Source organism: Poecilia reticulata, chromosome 6 (assembly GCF_904066995.2).
Source record: "Poecilia reticulata chromosome 6, P_reticulata-male-v2, whole genome shotgun sequence".
NCBI lineage: Eukaryota > Metazoa > Chordata > Actinopteri > Cyprinodontiformes > Poeciliidae > Poecilia > Poecilia reticulata.
In genome coordinates, this window is record NC_088835.1 from 16,979,841 (window position 1) to 16,998,292 (window position 18,452).

The following is an 18,452-nucleotide window of genomic DNA, read 5'->3' on the forward strand; positions in this document are numbered from 1 at the left end:
TGTTCGTTTTACTTCCACAGAGCTAGCGCTGTATAAGTTGAAGTTGAAGCAGGAAGGATCTCGCAAACCCCCTTTGCCTGTCCAGGCATCCACTCAGGTCAGAATGAGCTGTTTCATAGCGTTTGTTTGCTTTTCAGCATGCATTTGTGCAACATAATATTAGTGATGGCATGCAGGTGGCAGTGTGTACCTCAAGGCTGTCTCTGGAAAAAGTCACATGGTTGAAACTGAAACTGATTCTGAAGCATTTTCATATGAAACGAAACTAGATCTTTGTCTCTACGAAACCTTTCACCACTCATTTAAAACACTGCTGTTATGGTCTTGTTTTGATGTTTGTTAATGAATGTCAGATTGTGTTTCCACGCATGATAAATAGTTTATATAAATACACAATGTCTTTACACTATAAAGTAACAATAGAAACGGCAAATTCAGACCATCTGTACAAAAATTATCCTGCAATGCAAAGGTATGTTCTCTTAAAACAATTAATATGAAGTTCAATTAAGTGCAAATTGCTTTCAAACCTCCTGGCCATTGTAATAAAGTTAACATTCTTAAAGCATGGAGTAACTAAATAATAACAGGTTTGACTCATGCTCCTTAGCCAAACACAGACATAATTACCGCCGGACCTTTAGAATCATAATCACTTGAATAGAACCTTTCTGACTTGACATAAATGACCTCCAACATCACAAGCAATACACACTAATGTAAATAGATTCAAGCAGCGATATGAAACAAAGTCAGAAATATCTCAATCTATAATAGATTATAAAACAATTTCTATAGCCTTGGGTGTCAATCATATCATAATGGATAATAGAACATCTACAGTGGTATGAAAAGTGTTTGCCTCTTTTCTAATTTGCAATTTGTTTGCACAATTGTCACACCTCAGTATTTCAGAACATCAAACCAATTTAAATATTAGCCAAAGACAACACAAGTAAAGATCAAATACAGTTTGTAAATGAGAAAATAAATAAAAACCTACATAGTCCTGTGTGAGAGAGATTTCAACCAACACTTAATAATTTGCTGAGCCACCATTAGCAGCAACAACAGATATCAAGAGTTTGCAATAGCTTGCAATGAGTCTTTTGCAGCACTGTGGAGGAAATTTGGCCCATTGCAGAATTATTCCAATGCAGCTGTAATGACCATAATGTCTCCATTACGGTTCATTGTAGGCGTGAATATTGACAGGACCCTGGGCTGCCATTGTTGCTCCAATGATGTTGTTTGCGGCTGCAGCAATGGAAAATCTCCAAGTTATGATTTTGATGAACTCAAATAAACCCAAATATTATCGTTGGTCCAAACATAGTCTAGATTAGCAGATGATTTTGCACACATAAAAGAAATTTATTCTTTTAAATAAATTTCTTTATTTAAAAGAAAATTATAATCGCAGAATACAATGCATATCACATCAGACTACTATTATGTAGATCCGATGTAAACTGACCAGAACTAAGCTTTAAACTTTAACAGAGTTGGGGCTGAATCATTTCTCTCTTCTTCGTTGCTGCCTGTTCCCCAGACAGACGAGTGTCTTACAGAGCTACGAGATCACGGTCATTCCCCTCCCAAAGTTCATTCATGTGCTCCTGGCGCTGCTTGTGATTAAACTCCCATCCTGTCGGATGACTGCAATCATGCTCAAATCCTCCCCTATGGATGAATACAAACAGTTGTGTAAAGAACAATGGGGCAAAGTAATACTACTACAAACTCTTGATGGCACTAATTTCCACCAAGCAATTGAGCAACACCAAGGAGTTGCTGTGTTTAGTTTGGCAGGAATCCGTTTTCACTCTAATGCAGGAGGATTTAGATAGCAGTTTGTCTCTATAAATAAAATCATTGTTGAAAACCATTTTGTACATATTATTATTGACTGACGCTAAAAGGCATTTGATCTGACATTTAGATGTGCCAAAAAAAAAAAAACCCAGAATGATTGTGTAAGGGGGAATAACTTTGAATGGTGCTGTGCAGGACTTTCCCTTTTGATTTTGCATATTAGGTTAAATTAATAATTCATACTTTTACAGAGCACTGTGTGTGACTCCTCAAAGAAAAGTGTTGCTGGTTTACTGACTGCTAATTCCAGCTCGGGAGGCCTCAACCCTGCGGAGTTATCAATCACTGAGCAGAGAGAAGCAGAAGAAGGGGATTTGTCAAGGAAAGACAAGGTGAAAATGGCTTTTATTCATTTTAGCTCTCAAATAAGGTTATTAAAGAGACTTTTTTTTATTCACTTAGATTTTTTTGTTCATCTTAAGCACATTTACTTTAACTTTTTTTTCTCAACATAATTTTATTAAGTTTGTTTTCTATTAAAAATGCAAAAAACCCACCTGACCCAGCTAGCAAAAATGAGCAAAAAATTTACTGTACAAGGACCTTGAGACATTTCTTCTTCCTGATACCGATCACTACTGAGCTGGATGTGTCCCGTTGGTGCAACAGGCATATCACTGAGTCAAAGAATTGAATAATACTATCTAGATTGCGATCAGTAGTTTAAGGAGTTGATATTACCTGCCTAGTAAACTGAAATAAATATAAAAACGTCTGAGGTTGTAACATAAGCAGTGCTTTATTCCTACCAACAGTATCTGAAAAAGCTGCACATGCAGGAGAGAGCTGTTGAAGAAGTGAAGTTAGCCATCAAGCCTTTCTACCAAAGGAGAGACATCAACAAGGACGAGTACAAAGAGATTCTGCGTAAAGCTGTTCAAAAGGTGAGTCAAAAATAAATGTAAAACTCCTTTTGAAAAGAATACTTTGCAATTCAATATAATCAACTCTAGTTTTTTTTAAAGGGATTCTTATACAATTATCTTTTATTTCTGGTCATAAGGTGTGCCACAGCAAAAGTGGGGAAATCAACCCAGTGAAAGTGGGAAATCTGATCAAGGCGTATGTGGAAAAATACAAACATGCAAGGAAACAAAAAAAAGGAGACGATTCAGCAAAGGCACCTGAGGATCAGAGTGAGCCAATAAAACTATCTGACAGTCCATAAGGAACCATAAACGCTCATCGACACTCACATCCCCAGCTTTGTGTTCTATATCTCAAGCAACCCCAAAAGAGTAAACTGAAATGAATACTCAGTTATGGAATAGTTTCTTAAATGTTTGTTTAATGTATGTATTACGTTCTTTAAAAGTGACTTGAATTACTCATTTGTGTCTTCATCTTGGGTCGTCTCTGACTGAAAGTGATTGTTTTGTGTTGTGCAGCTGAGAAACATTAAAATGGAGCATTATTCAGTTTTGCCTTAAAGAGGCAAAACTTCAAGATCATCCCATGGAAATATAAATCAGGTAGCCTTCTCCTTTATCTGCCATTTCACTCTGAGGATCCAGTTTTTTTCTTCATGTTGTCTATGGGTGTTATTTTTTTTCTATAGAGAAAATGAGTTATTTATAAGTGGCAAAACTAAATGTCTATCTTCAAGTGGTGAAATTATGCAGCTCATGCATATTCATGACGTTTGTCACATTACGAAAAGACACTAATATGCAATTTTGTAGAAAAATAAATGACCTGAATCTCAAAAGGGTTTGAGATTCAGTTGTAAATAGTTGAGTTTTGATATAAATACTAAAGGGATTCTTCCATCCGTTTTACCTGTTGTGAATAATTGCCGTCTTTGAATTTTTTCTTTTTTTCTTTTTTAAATAGAGGATATTTAAGTTTTGTAATTGAAAGCCAGTGTTGTGTCTTCCACGTCTAACTCTACTAAATGTAGTTGAATGAAGGAAAACTGTATACAAGGTTTTGTAACATTTGTTCATTTTTTTGTTTTGGTGGGTTTGGAGGCCATAGGGGGTAACACCAGGCCTACGGTTTGTTTCAGTCCGTAACAGAAATATAGGAAATCAGTTTTTAGAGTCAGGTTTTTTTTGTCATCAGTTGTAATAAAAAGAACAATTTATTTGAATGAACAATACTTCATTTGTCTATTTATTTAAATTTTTAACTAGTTGACAGCATTTTCACAAGGCATAATATGGATGTAATAGTTAGAACGACTATTTCAACCTTCCGTTTCTTTCTAAATGTTTGTCCACTTTTTATGTAAGCCTACTGCTTTCATGTCTTGTATTTCCTTTAATATCTTTGTTTCATTTGGAGCTGTTTGTGCTCTGTGTTCAGTAATTATTGACTAAGTTTATTGGCATTGATGTATTTGTTGGTGAGGTCAGCTTATACACCTTCGCACATGTTGTAAATATTTGTCACTAGAGGTGCAGCTGAAGTACACATGCCTTTTGCTAGCAACATTACGGTTTTAACCCTCCTGCAGCAGATAAAGGCTTACTGTATTTGTTCTACACTTAGTTTGTCTCAGTCTTAACTTTGCTTTTTCTTTTTAAAAATATTCACAGCAAATCACATTTTGAATTGTTGCATCTACTGTTCATTAGTTGCTTACTGTAAAGATTTACTGGCTGGGTTGTTGAACTTTGTTTTTACAACCTGTGTATATAGGCTTCATAAAGCCAAGGACCGGGAATATGGAAGATGCTAAAAGAAAAGGTGCTCCTCCTTATCTGAATGTTTTTGATTTCTGTTCAGTTAACTTGATTGAAAAGGCTGTGTGATTTTCAAATGGGACACAAATAAAACTGTGTAATTTAAAAAATTTACAATTTTTTTGGTCATTTTAAGTTCCAGTACCTGCTCACAGTGCATGCCATGTTATTACTGCTGGTCATATTATTGTGGTCTGAAGCAGTACAATCAGAAGAAGCCAACACTTTGTCCCATTTCATACTTTGCTCCTCATTCTTAGAGCGAGGGGTATGGCATCCTAAGTGCTTCTGTGGTGCAGAGTGGCTTTCTATCCCTTAAAAAACACCTACATTTGCAAATGAATCTATAAAGATTAATATTTATCCAGTTTTCATATTTTTACTGGCACAACCACCGTTTTAAAGTGTAGATTCAACTACAGAGTTTGATAGCTTAAAATTCATTTTAAAATATGAAGGAAAAGACCAAAAATTGCATATGACCCAAATACTCAGAGCCACCTTTGGTCTACCAGAATCAGTACCTGAACTGAACCAGTACCACATCTGAACAAGATAAAGTGACCTCACTAGGTCAGATACAGGTCTTCCTGTTGCTCTGGTGTTTTCCTTACCTTGGTCTCTCTCAACTTCAGAGATGGTCAAGTCTCTAGACAAAAAAGTCTGAACGTCATTTTTTGGCCTATGATGGCCACATTATTTCTTTTTTTTGAGTGTTTCTATGAACTTGTTTATGTCCACAATCTCAGCTCCTTGTAAAAGAGTCATTCTGCAATATTATGTTTGACACCCATAGATTAATGATTCTTAATTAGTTTTGTAAGCTCCTTTAAGACATTAGAGTGACTCCTCTGAAGTTCCAAAAATATCCTATGTCTATTAACTTGAGTCATAACTGAACAATTAATCTCTGGAACTTCTCTCCCCTCACTTCAGGACGTCTATATCACCTGGGTCACGATGACAAAGAGAGCTAAAAACATCGTCAGAACCAAAACTCTCACACCAACTCCCCTTGCTCTCACTTCTGCCTTCTGGCAGGCATTACAGAAGTGTGAAAGCAACAACTGACAGATTGAAAAACAACTTTTATCTCCTTGCCATCAGGCTTTTCAATGCATTGTTTTTTAAGGTTTTTGGTAGTTGTTAATGCATGCAACTAATTTGTTTTTGTTTTTTTGTGTGACTTTTTTGTAGTTGTGTTGAAGGGAGCTTGTGAAGTACACATTTCATTATCCAGTATTTTATTCTGGACATAAAAGTTATTTCTATAATTATTTTAAGATTGCCCATTTCAACATTTAATCATTTAAACCATGCAAACATTTAGAGTTTAAAATCATTATTGTAAAGTTTGACTGAACTTTATGTACAGTAATAAAGAAAACCACGGATTCTTGGCAGGTTTTTTTTATTTTATTTTACCATTTGAAAACTTAATATATTCTCAGTTAAATACAGAAAAAATAATAATCTAATATATTTACATTTTACATAGTTTATAAGCTCTGTGGGGTAGAACTGCATTACTACTGATTTACTACATATAAGCTCTTAGAGACAAACATTTATTACAGAGATAATAAAACAGACATGATTATAGCTTATCTAAAAACCAATACAACATTTTTTTTTCCTGAAACTGGACACTGAAAAACAAATTGGCATATATGTAAAAAGAGAATCTTATATGTGCAGTAATTGTGTAAAGGTTTGTTTTGTAACAGTTCATTAGCTAAGGAGACTTTCTGCTTTTGTAGTGGTTTAAGTGTCAGTGTTTCAATGGTGCAAACAACAAATGAAAAGGAGATGAGCTGTGTTTAATCTTGCCTTAATTGTAAAGGGTCAGTTAACTTTCTGCACTTTAACTTACAGTTATCACTTTGACAAGAGATCAGTGAGAAATCAAGTTTCCAGTCTGATCAATGAAAGGCACACCAATGGTTAGTTGCTCTTCAGCTCCTGGCAGAGAAAACACAGAGCTGATGAGGTCAAAGAGGCTGTTGTGTGAAATCTGCAGGCTGATGTTGGCGCTGTGAAGAGATGAAGCCCCCTCCATCTGGGCAATGTCATGAAAATATCGACAAATTAGAGGCACCACCTGTAGGCGTAAAGGATGAACGTTAAATCGCTTTACTGACTGAGAAAGGAGCAAACAAAGTAAACGGTAAAGTCTTACTTTCACGACGACAAGCTTCTTTTCCAGCGGTTTTCCCTCTGGAAACTTCTCTCCGAAGCACATGTTGATGGTGTATTCAGGAGAGCGGCCATTGTTCTCCTTGAAATGTTTAAGCTCTAAAAACACACACAGGAAGAAGATGGGTTTAAGTCAGTGCTTATGAAGTCTAACAGAAACGAGAAATGTAATTCAAAAGGAATGGAAAGTTCAAACCAACCATTAACATATTTGTCAAAACTGAGGAGCTCCATCACTGTGTTTTTGGGCAATTTTTGGGGGTTTGGATGAGCTACGTTGGGGTCACTGGTGCTGGCAAACACGTGGCAGTTGTCATGCCTACTGGCGTAGATACCGGTCTCTTGTACCTCCAAAAGCAGGCCTCGCTGGATGCTGCTCAGTATGCGGTTGGTGTATTCAATCTGGGGCACAGAATGACGTAATCAGAACAACAAATTCTTTATACCACGTTTGTCCTCACTGCATGTTCTAGCCTTCCCTCGTGGAGATTGAAGAAAACCATGCACATAACACGGATACAAAAGGGAAATTCAAAAGAAACCCTGGCTCTTGGGGCTTTTCAGCAGTTGGAGCTCTTTGTGAGTTCCTTCAAATCCAGGAATCTTTTTTGCATTTGAAATGTCCTTGATTTCTGTGACTCTTACCATTTTAAAACACAGAAGTTCAACACAAAGTATTTACAGACGCTGTCCAAGGAAAATGTTCCCTTTAACTAATCACATCAAATGGGGCATCCAATTTCAAATGAACAGATTTCCATTTCAGTTTGTCTTAATTGTTTAAGAAAAGTCTGCCTTGGTTTCAAACCAATGCTTAGCAAAACTAAATCAAAACTTTTACACAATGGTTTGAAGAACATTGGACTAATCTTATTTGCTTGTAGGTATGAAAGAGTAAAGCGTGGATACAAAATCATGGCAAATTGACTCAGAGCCCATCCAATGTCAGTGAATGTAAAGATGTACCTGTTTGTGGTCCAGCAGGCCCTCAGTGGAAGGAAAGCAGAGTTGAGAGGCGTTGAACTTGGGGTCCTCGCTGTGGTAGTGGAGCTGAAGACGGTTAGTGTGCAGCGTCGTCTTCAGCATTTCCTTCTTCCTGTAATGGATGGAGATCTCCAGATCGTACAGACTAGGCTGCTGTGGTGAACTGAGGACCGGAGAAGCATTTACTGTTTGGAATATGAAGAGATAAAATTAGTAAGGGTCACTCTGCAAAAGTTTATGCTATTATAAACATGTTTTAGTCTCTTTTATCAAGCATACCTTGATTGTAGGCCATCTGATCGGCTGGTAAATATTGCGGAAGGTTCTCAGTTGCAGTAGGATAATCGAGAACAGGATTATTATGCCGTATCCACAACTGCTCTTCTGCTTAGAATGAAAGATCGTTTAAGATTGTTAACTTAATCTTCAACATAAACACCTCTGACAAATGTAATATTGTCTTTTACATATTAAGTTTTACCTGCTGATTGGTTGCCAAGATCCAGGGCCATGAAGTCCTGATGCAGATTGTGCTACATGGGGAGAACAAAATATTATGTTACCATTTAAGCACCAGCCTGTCTGTGAATATTTAACTTGTTAACAGAAGTGAAAGTGCACTACAGGTAATCCTGCACCTCATTTCCTGCGGGAAAATACTCAGAGGTTGGGCTGAATATATCTGGAGTCATGTCAGATTCCTCCTGGGAATCTTGCATTGGCAAACCTTCATAGTTGCCTGCAGTTAAAGAAAAAAAGACAATCCTGCTGAGTTTTGTCTTAAACAAAGGTTCTCCACATCCTAAAGCTAAGGTCAAATAGCTACTCACCGTCGGTGTTCATAATCTCGTAGATTTTATGGGGGTCATCTTGATTCTTGGAATTATCTGTGACCATCTTGAAGCGCTGAGACAGGTTGTTAAGAGCACAGCGGAAGTTGGTTTTCCATCTGGCCTTGTCATTGGGGAACTCGTTGATTTTCCCACTCGCCACTGCCCAGGCCTGTGGACACACACATTCAAAGCATCAGACACAGAGCAGAAATTCTCTTGACATTGTAGATAAAAAACGGCTTTTTAAGTCTGGACTAAAACAGCTGGGCTAAATATGTCAATATATTTACACACATTAATTATACATACACCTATATCTATCTATTTGTCTGTCTGTCTGTCTGTCTGTCTGTCTGTGTACATACATGTATGTGTACGTCTTACTATATAGATACCAGAGTCATAAAAATACTTAAGCTGCTGAAACATACCCGGAATATTTTACTATCCTCATCGTTGCAGTCTTTCCTGGAGTTGTGCTTCCACGGCACTCTGAATTTGTTTTGATCCACGTAGCACAGCCCCATGTACTGGCCCGTCTCCACTTGCTCGATGAGCCAACTGGCAAACTGAGGCTTGGGTGGACTGTGAGGAAACACGACAGACCCGTATTGTTCAGAGAAGCAACTTAACAAAAGGCGCCAACACATGGAAGTGAGAGAATATGCAGAGAAGGCAATATGCAGGCACATTTATCATGAACTCCGTGCGTTAAAAAAAAAAAACGACTCCACACTAAACATCACTAGTTCCAAATACCCAGTAAATAAACCAGTTCAAAATAAATAAAATGGCAAAATGCCCAGAGCAGAAAAGCAGATGTGTCATCATACCTTTGCATTGTGCCGCAGATATATTAATATTGCTGTACTGTACTACCAGCTGTACTAGTTTGAGACAGGATCCTGTCTCGGTAATTTTGCAAATTTTATACACCCACATCTATGACGTGATGTGGGCTAGGGGTTTTGTTATATGGCAGGCCATTTTAACATAAAATCGGTTTCGTCTGCCTATAATACATTCTAGATATCCAAAACTGCATTTTGACTAGACGCAACTACATTTTGACTATCCTGAATAGTAAGTTAAGATATTTACATTTATATTATGACTAGTGAGAATAACGATTAACGACATTTTCAACTACGTTTTGACAAGTTAAAATTCCTTTCAAGATATCTCAAATTACATCACTCATTTCACGTCACACATCTTTATTTACAATTTATCTCAAACGTAATGTTTTAAGAATTGCAAGGTCGATCCCTTCTTCTGCCACTGAGCTGTCCAAACAGTTGCCTGCAGAATTGTGGGTGCGCTTGTCAGAAAAATGCCTTCATGCACTTGAAGACTGCTTCGGAAATCTGCAGATTTTCTTTAGTCACTTACGACAAACACAATGCACTTAAAAAAAGGTTTTGAAAAGCTAAAAGTAAACTGAAGCCTCCATACAAATCAACAGTAAATCTGACGTCAATTATAATTGTCAGAATGTAGTTAGAGATATCTTCATTTACTAGTGTATGGTCACTCATAAGCCAATTTCACATATCAAAAAAATAAATAAAATTCTCTTTGTCTTTCTAACTGTTTATTCACGGTCACATGCTGTTTTTATTTTAATTATATAAAGCACCTTGAAATGCCGTGCTGCTGAAATGTGCTATACAAATAAAATTTGATTGATTGATTTATTGATATCTTGAACGTGAGTGCGGTGAAATCGATTTTATGTTCAAACGGCCTGCCATAAACTCCTCCTTTTAAGGGAGGTGGCATCCACTCAGAAGTGGAGACGGTACACACCGGATGCGGAACAGCCCGAGCTCCCTGCTTCATAGGAAACTGAAAGTTTTCTTGCTGATCGTGTTTCATCACGTTAAGGGATTACCTTGCGTCATCTATTTTTTCATCACCACACACCCCACAGTATGCTCTTTGTCCTGTCTTTTTCAACCATGAATTACAACGCCACTGGAATTTACTTTATCTTGAATTGCACTGGGATTTACAGGTTTTTAATTTTTAAGATTGGAGGTCCAAGTCTTATATTTGTTTTGAGTTTCAACTCTAAAACTCGATTCCTTAAATAAAATCATGTGAAAATCCGAGTTAAAACATTTAGCTGGAGTATGTAATATTAATTTAAAGGCACATTTGACGCAGGATTGTGACCCCTCAGTAAAAAAATGAAGTTTCAGGTGAAAGCTTTAAGAAGAAGCTTTACCTTCACAGACCAGGTGTACCTTTAGATCTTTGCTAAATTGGTGTGCCACGAAACCACCCAGTTCCACAGAATTCAGACAACTCATTTAAACATTCATGTGGTCCTGACACTTTCAGTATCTGAATCATGCAGGTGTGAACCCGTCATGAGACTGAATCAGAGAGAGGGAGTTGTTTTTAGACAAACGGCATGAAAAACCAACTGGACACAATTTCCTCTTTCCGGAATTAGAATTTCATCACAGCATAGTACTGCTTCTTTTTTGCTCTATATTCCACAACTCAAGCACAAAAATGAGGAAAAGGTCAAACGTCAGGTTCCTATGTCCTGAAAATCGCCACTGCGACTCCGCTTCGTCTTATTATTTTGCATCCGAGGGGAAACACCTTCCTCTATGTATCATTGTGTCCTGACCACAAGTCGCGTTAGACAAGATATTTCCACCTCACTGTGTAAGGACTAGAGTTCTCAGACGTACAAATAGCCTAGAAATGTGTCAGGAATAGGGAAGCGATACAAACTCTATAAAGGAACACTTCCATTTTTCTGGTCACAGGAAATAATATGCACGCTATTCAAACAGCCCCTCCAAGAGGAGAAAAGCCCCCAGTGGAGTCGTGGAACATTGTTAGAAGATCCAGCTTCCACATAATGCTAATTTATTATGCATGCACAATGTTAACACAGTGGAATGTAATACAAATGTATTGAATTTTCTACATTTTGTCACATTTCAACTGAAAATGCCAATGCCAGATTGAACATAATTGTGAAAATGATATCTGTTTTACTTTATTGAAAGACAGCTCTGGCTCCATTTGGAAGGAAACCATGAACTTTAATGTTCAAGTCTAACGTCTGTCCAGTCTCAAGTCTTTTGTAGACTCTCACAGGTTTTCTTCCAGAGTTTTTCTTTCTTTAACTTCATCCATTGTCCCATTCAGTTTGACCAGGTTGTCTTGCGCTGCTGAATAAAAGGAATCCCATAGTATAATGCTGCCATCACTATGTTTTACTGTGGCAATGATGGTGTGTACAATCTGTCACAAAGACCATTTCACATGCAGGTCAACAAGTTTAACTTTGCTCTCATCTGACCAGAGCACATTCTTTTACATGTTTTCTGTGCCATTTGTGTGGCTTGTGGCAAACTGTCTTATAAAAATCATAATTTTTATATGATGATTGAGCATTGATTCATGAGAGAATCAAAACTATACAAGTTGTTTTGTAATCCAGATTAGCTTCAAACATCTCCACAATTTTCTTCCTAACCTCCCTGTTGTGTTTCTTGGCCTTTATGATGCCATTTATTCTCAAATTTGCTCTTAAACTAGTGAGTTTAGAGTGTATTTAATGGTTGAGGCTATTTTTGCAACATACTCTGCACCAATTTTTTTGTCTTTTGCTATAGAAAGTACAGTTGGACCAGTTCTTTTGTGAGGGGTTTTCTAACTCCCTTTCTGTAATCCCAGTCATAGTAGACGGTCCCTCATATTGAGCCTTATTTTCCCGGACGTCTCTTCCTAGTCGGTGACTAGTCTGTGGCCACATGCTTGTGCAGGATGATGGATTCATCCAGAGCTGTTAGATGAGCTTCATTAGACAATTTATATCAGCTGGTGTTAAATGATCAACTGAATCCAACTTTATTATATTATATTATATTATATTATATTATATTATATTATATTATATTATATTATATTATATTATATTATATTATATTATAATTTGGGTGCAAACCCAAAATGTTTGGGTTGGGCTGATGATTTTGACAGTTTTGAATTTTATTGACAAGATTTGATTTTGTATCTGAATATGAACTTAGACTGCTTGTATCCTTCGATGACATTTGATGTGAATTAGTGCCGTCTAAATAAACCAATCCTTTAAGCAGTATGTTGACTTAAGATGGCTTGCATGGTGCCAATACCAAACACGGATGTTAGTTCTTAGAGGGCAAACTTTCATTGTGCAGCTGCAGTCAGTTGTAAATCTTTCACTGTTTTAAGGGGATTTTTACAGGGAATTCTTAAAACACTCATTCTTAATTAATTCCTCTTCTAATATTGGTTCTGTCTTCATCTATCATGTGCAGATTCCCCACTCAGCCACGCAATCTCAGTCAGTCAATTGCCGACCTGCATGTGAGTCTATGTGTGTGAACACATTGTTCACAAACTGTCGGGAAGACTTGAGTTTAAAACAATTCCTGTAAACAGACACACCTTTACCTGTACCTACTAGCCTGGCAGGCTTAATGGGTCTATTTTTGGACAGAAGTGAAACTAAGCTGTACTTATTGTGATGGTAAAAATGTCACATGGTGTCATATTACAGTTTAAAAAGATAGGAACAACCGTTTCTTAAAACACTGGAATGTTGCTCCAAGAAGACACAGCGAAGATCACAGGTGTGAAAAGCAAACATTCAATTACAAGTAAAACTGACATTTTAACTAAGAAATTCACACCTTCTGGCAGCTTAATAAGATTTGTAAGGCTTGTCATAGTCATATTTAAAATTTAAATTGCAAAGGAATAACAGTATACTCAGTTTCATTTGGCTCTCTTGTGATCAGGATATTCAACTAAATGGCAGAAGAGATACCACAAGACCAACACTAACAGCTGAGTAACAGAGATCGCTAGAGGGTTCCTTAAGTGCCCCCTACTGGTGACAAGGAGAGGGAAAACTCCTTCAACACTTGATATATACAGAATTATGACATTTGAAAGGTAAATGTCAGATATACCCGACCACCCCCGGATATAGCCATTTTATTACTATGGCTTTGAAAGAGTTGAAAGCACAGATATTTCTTAATGTTTTCTTAATAAATGTTGAAAATGCTTTTTAATACCTTTGAGTAATGTGTGTGTGCATAAATATGTATATGCATATATATGTATATGCACACACATGTATGTTGCTGGAAATAACAGTTTAATTATGCTAGTTTTAATTATGTTTAACTTGGCGCATGTTGAAATATTAGTTTGATCATGATTGTTTTGAGGAGGCCTCAATTTGCGTTAGATTTAGACTTATGGTTTGATAAATATATAACAATCAGTAGTTTTTTCTTAGATATAAATCTCACATTTTGATTAAAATTAGTCTATGTAGTAGAGTTTTTCATATTAGATTACATTCTTAAAAGTGTATAAGTCATATATATTCATCTGATAAACATTTTAGGTCATTATAACCAAAGTAGAAAAACTAATCAGAAAATATTGAGAGTAATAGATGTTTTAGTATTGAAATAGCTCATTTCTGTTTCATGAGTTTCATTTCATGAGTTTGAAGATATTATATGACACGTGGTAATTTTTATAATCAAAATCTGCTGTTTAATGCACTGGGCCAGAGGAGAGGTCAGGAGAGCTCTGTTGTGGACTCAGGAACCAGCTTAAAGCAGTTTGAATGGATGAAAAAACACGGATATTTGTTAAATATCAGTCCTAATATGAAATAAGCACATCTATTGTTCATACCCTGGAAAAGTATGTGGGAAGGATGGCTTGGACCACGGATAGATTCATCCCTTGACCTTGTCAACACCTGCATGGTCTCCTGTGTGCAAACAACAGCACGTCATTGCGGGCTGTTTTCACGCAGGCAGAGACCACGGTACGTCAGAATGCATCAGACAGCAAAAAACTGTCTTGAGGTACTTTGATTTAAAAATAAGTGAGATAAAACAGCTAGTCAGATCGCTGGTGTTTGTTTTTCTTGTCCACGACGGCGCTCTCCATAGATGTGTCTTTTATGCACTTTTCTGAGGTAATTTCTTCTTTGTGGCTTTGGGTTCTGATGATCATATTGAGATGTTGGTCCGATTTTATGCCTTTGGTTGTTTTAGTAAATTCTTGTTGACTGTGAAATTGAACAGTGACTGTTGTCTTGGTTTCACTTTTACACCTGACATTAATGGACCTGGGGAGACTGGATAACAACGAGCAACAGGTAGAAGTATCTCGTTCGCAACAGTGTCTATGTTTCTAGTACAGTTAAACCACCACTCTGAGATTCATGGGTCTAAAATTTATTTCACTTCGAATTGGATTATAATGTGTAATGTCTTTTTCAATCCACCAGAGGGTGTCAGACACATTTTTATTTTTTGCCTGTAGAGCTGTAGCGCTTCCATGCTGACTTCCTACAGTGATTTGTTTTTTTATGCCAGAGACTTTTAAGCATAAACAACAGGTTTCTTGGTTGTTGTACGACAAGACATGAAGAGTAAACAAACAAACAAAACAATAATTAGGGAATAGACACATTTTGAAGTCAAGCGAAGAAAACTTGCAGATTATTTGTTCGCCCTTCGACTGTCCAGTGAAATGTGGTGCTGAAATTCCACATCCGTGAGACCGGACTTTAGAACTGGGTTTTTTTCGAAAACGTTTTTACAGCTTTTTTGAATTCAGCTGGACTTGCTTTGAGCAGAGAAGTCACAGCTTTATTTGATACAGTGAATTTGATGTTTTGATGAACTTCTCCTCATGCTAGCTTCGTCATCTTATTATTTTTTGCTTTTTTGAGACACGCTTGCAACTTATTTTCTCTTTGCAAATCTGTCGCCTAGATACGACAGTTAGCGTCCTTGGTATTTACGATTGTAAATAGCTTCGGGGGAAAGATGGTCGGGGCTGGGGAGGTGGCGGCGGCGGCGGTGGTGGGGGTGGAGGCGCTGATAATTTGAAGACGTTCCAGAGTTACAATGTTGGATTCAAAAGGCATTTCAAAGAACCGAACTATGCACTTTTTCCCCCTTTATTCCCCACTCTTTTTCTTCTTTCTGTCTGTATTTTTTTTCTTCTCCCTTTCTTTCTTTTCGCACGGTTGCAGGCCGTTTGAATCGACCAATGGGCCTTCAAGTTGGAGACATTGGAATGTAAATGAGCCCAGCGCGTGCTCCCGGCGCAGTGAAAGCTCGGGATTGTTTATTGAGCTCCCTGAGCCACGCGCCTGGCCCGAGGGGGAGTCGGGCTTGCTGGAGAATCACACAGCGGGGGCGGGGCATCGCCACGAAAAGCGTGCGTCTCCCCAAAAAGAGGGGTGTGGGTGGGGTGCGTGCTGGGGCGCGTGTTGAAAAAGCGGAGTGCTGCCAAAGTTTGGGTCAGATCGGCTCGTGGAGTGTAAGCAGTCAAGAGAGAGTTGGACGAGAGTTAGCCACACGGTCCCCACGCGAAGGACACGAGAGCTGAACACTGCCAACCCACTCACTTACTCTCTGAATTCATCACGTTAGTAGCTCTGTCAGCGAGATGGAAACTGCGACCATCACCACCACGCAGACGGCATTCACCTTCGGACGTGCCACCATCAGTCTGCACGCACCGGCCCAGGACGCAGCTGGACCCGCAGCGCACCCGAACGCCAGCGCGGCAGTCGCCTTCCAGAGCAAAACCAAGGTGCTGAAGAGACAGCGCTCCAGCTCCCCGGAGCTGCTGCGCTGCAAGCGGCGCCTGAGCTTCAATGGCCTCGGCTACTCCATTCCACAACAGCAACCCGTGGCCGTGGCCCGGCGGAACGAGAGGGAGCGGAACCGGGTCAAGCAGGTCAACATGGGCTTCCAGACGCTGCGTCAGCACGTGCCGAACGGCGCCGCTAACAAGAAGATGAGCAAAGTGGAGACGCTCAGGTCCGCGGTGGAGTACATCAGGGCGCTGCAGCAGCTCCTCGACGAGCACGACGCAGTCTCAGCCGCGTTCCAGTGCGGGCTGCCGTCCCCGACGCTCTCCAACAGCTACTCCGCCGACCCGGATTCGCCTCACTCCACCTACTCATCAGACGAAGGCGGCTACGAGCCTCTGAGCTCAGAGGAGCAGGAACTGTTGGACTTTACAACCTGGTTTGACAGATACTGACGCCGCCAGCGCCGCAATCAAACTCTTTTGGCAATGAATCGGACTTCTCGCAAGAAGTGCTGACACAGCTTTCTGCAGCCTGCGCGCTGTGCTTGCAGGTGATTTGTATCCCTCGAAGCTTCTGAGGGAGCAAAGCAATAGTGAGAAAGTGAGAGAGGGAGCATCCTGTCGCAGATAAATAGCGGCCACCTTCCCTCCCTCCTCCACCCCCCGAAAGAAAGAGAGGAGCTGGACTCACACTGACGCGTGAAAAATGTTGACGCTCTGTTTGATTAAGTGCAATTAAGCTGCGACGCAGCAGGATAAGTGCAGAGACGGCGCTGAAATTCCTGCAGGAAACACGGACTGCCTTCCTCACCTGCTGCACTTCTTTTTTTTTTTTCCTCCTGGAAGATGACGCGTCAACGGACTTTTTCTCAGTTCTGACGTAGTAGCTTACATTTCGTAACACTGTAACATAGGACAAAATGTTTTAACACGGAGACATTATTTTTGTACAATGAGCCAAACAGAAATGTTATTACTGCCACTTTTTTTTTTTTTTTCCTGACAGCGTTGTTGCCCTGAGAAGCAGCTGTCAGGTATGGCATGTGTGACGCGTATGACTACCTGTGACCGACTGTAGTGTTTTTCTTGTTTTTGATAGAGAACCTTTATTGATGTATGCACTTGTTTCTCGTAGTCGAAAATGTAAATATTCGATTTTAACAGATATATTTTGTGTAAAACAAGTTTTTTTTATAAATAAAGTTAAACCTATTTATATTATGCCTTTGCAGTGTGCTGGTTATTCACTTTATCTTGGGTGTGTATGTGTGTGTGTGTGAAGTAGAGAGAGACGGGGGGCGACAAGTGTGCTGGACGGTAATTGAGCAAACTATAGGGAGCTTCTCCTCTATTCAAAGCCCCATGCGTGACCTTTTCCCGACTTGGTTGTGCACACGGGGAAAATTGCGCAGCTGGGTGAGCACTCAATAACCATTATTGACGCGCACCTTCCACGGCGCTTTGTGCGCATTCAAGGCGGGGAGATTAATATTACGTTTCATGCATCGCATTGTTTTCTTTTGCATACACCAATAATGGCTCAGAGTGCCTGGGGCGGAGGGAGAGGATGGAGAGGCGTAGGTGGGGGCTGCAATTCATTTCACTCAAAGGGCATATAGACACTTTGAAATATAGCTCGGGGAAAGTCAGCGAGACAAAAAGGCGGGTCAAAATTCTTATTGCCCGATTGAGATCAATCTAAATAAAACCTGGGGTTGTAAGGCTGCTTGTATCCCCGACTGTGTTTTTCACGGAGCACACAAGCCAATCAAGAAGCCCGTCTCCTACCAAAATGGGGAGCACAACACCCCATTGTGAGCGCCATTGTGCGTAGCTTTTGCGCCTCATTATGCGAATTATGGAAGATCTTCTGTGGTAAACAAACACCCGAAGCTTACTTCAGGGAGGCAGAAATAGAGTGAAAGAGGATTCATTTCACCTGGAGTCTTTGAAAGTGATAACTGAGATCATTTTGACTTTCTCATATTTTTGATAGTGTAATATTTGTTACTTCTGATAACTATGACTGAATATCTCAGTCTCAAAGTCAAACGGTGGAACTGATGGAATGATTTTCAATGTTAAAATGAATCTCATGATTATGAAAAACATTAACTCGAAATCTCAGAAGACTGAAAAATCAGAGTTATGATAATGGAGGATATCTGTTATCAGCTTGAAATGACAATATATGATTGGAATTAAACTTAGGAATTTG

General features: G+C 39.0%; 3 protein-coding genes across 12 annotated transcripts in view; 2 read left to right on the top strand and 1 right to left on the bottom strand.

Annotated features, from left to right (window-relative positions):
* The window catches only part of phrf1 (PHD and ring finger domains 1), a 97,749-nt gene that overhangs the window by 11,031 nt on the left and 68,266 nt on the right, over positions 1-18,452 (top strand). For 5 of the 9 annotated variants that reach the window (XR_014087880.1, XR_014087878.1, XR_533921.3 and 2 more), the window contains exon 16: positions 21-97. Coding sequence is in view for 5 of the 9 variants with exons in the window: in XM_017305288.2 (XP_017160777.1) it covers positions 21-97 (77 nt within the window). In the remaining 4 variants the exon portion in view is untranslated. Of the gene's footprint in view, positions 1-20; positions 98-2,066; positions 2,208-2,627; positions 2,760-2,878; positions 4,674-5,498; positions 5,966-18,452 lie in introns of those variants that run through there. The other 4 variants (XM_008411517.3, XM_008411519.3, XM_008411518.3 and 1 more) reach the window with 3 other exon arrangements.
* On the bottom strand, positions 5,957-9,517 carry irf7 (interferon regulatory factor 7). 2 transcript variants are annotated; one of them, XM_008411522.2, is made up of 10 exons: positions 9,409-9,517; positions 9,007-9,160; positions 8,573-8,744; positions 8,381-8,481; positions 8,224-8,275; positions 8,022-8,126; positions 7,725-7,927; positions 6,959-7,160; positions 6,742-6,857; positions 5,957-6,663 (listed from the first exon to the last, which is right to left on the bottom strand). In XM_008411522.2, exons 1-10 carry the CDS (start codon positions 9,414-9,416, stop codon positions 6,457-6,459), a joined length of 1,320 nt encoding a protein of 439 aa, XP_008409744.1. In that variant the 5' UTR covers positions 9,417-9,517; the 3' UTR covers positions 5,957-6,456. The 2 variants fall into 2 exon arrangements, with proteins under 2 accessions (XP_008409744.1, XP_008409743.1); XM_008411521.2 differs by having other exon boundaries at positions 8,022-8,129.
* Positions 15,696-17,455, top strand: ascl1b (achaete-scute family bHLH transcription factor 1b). The gene has a single exon (XM_008411523.3). It carries the CDS (start codon positions 16,085-16,087, stop codon positions 16,685-16,687), a length of 603 nt encoding a protein of 200 aa, XP_008409745.1. The 5' UTR covers positions 15,696-16,084; the 3' UTR covers positions 16,688-17,455.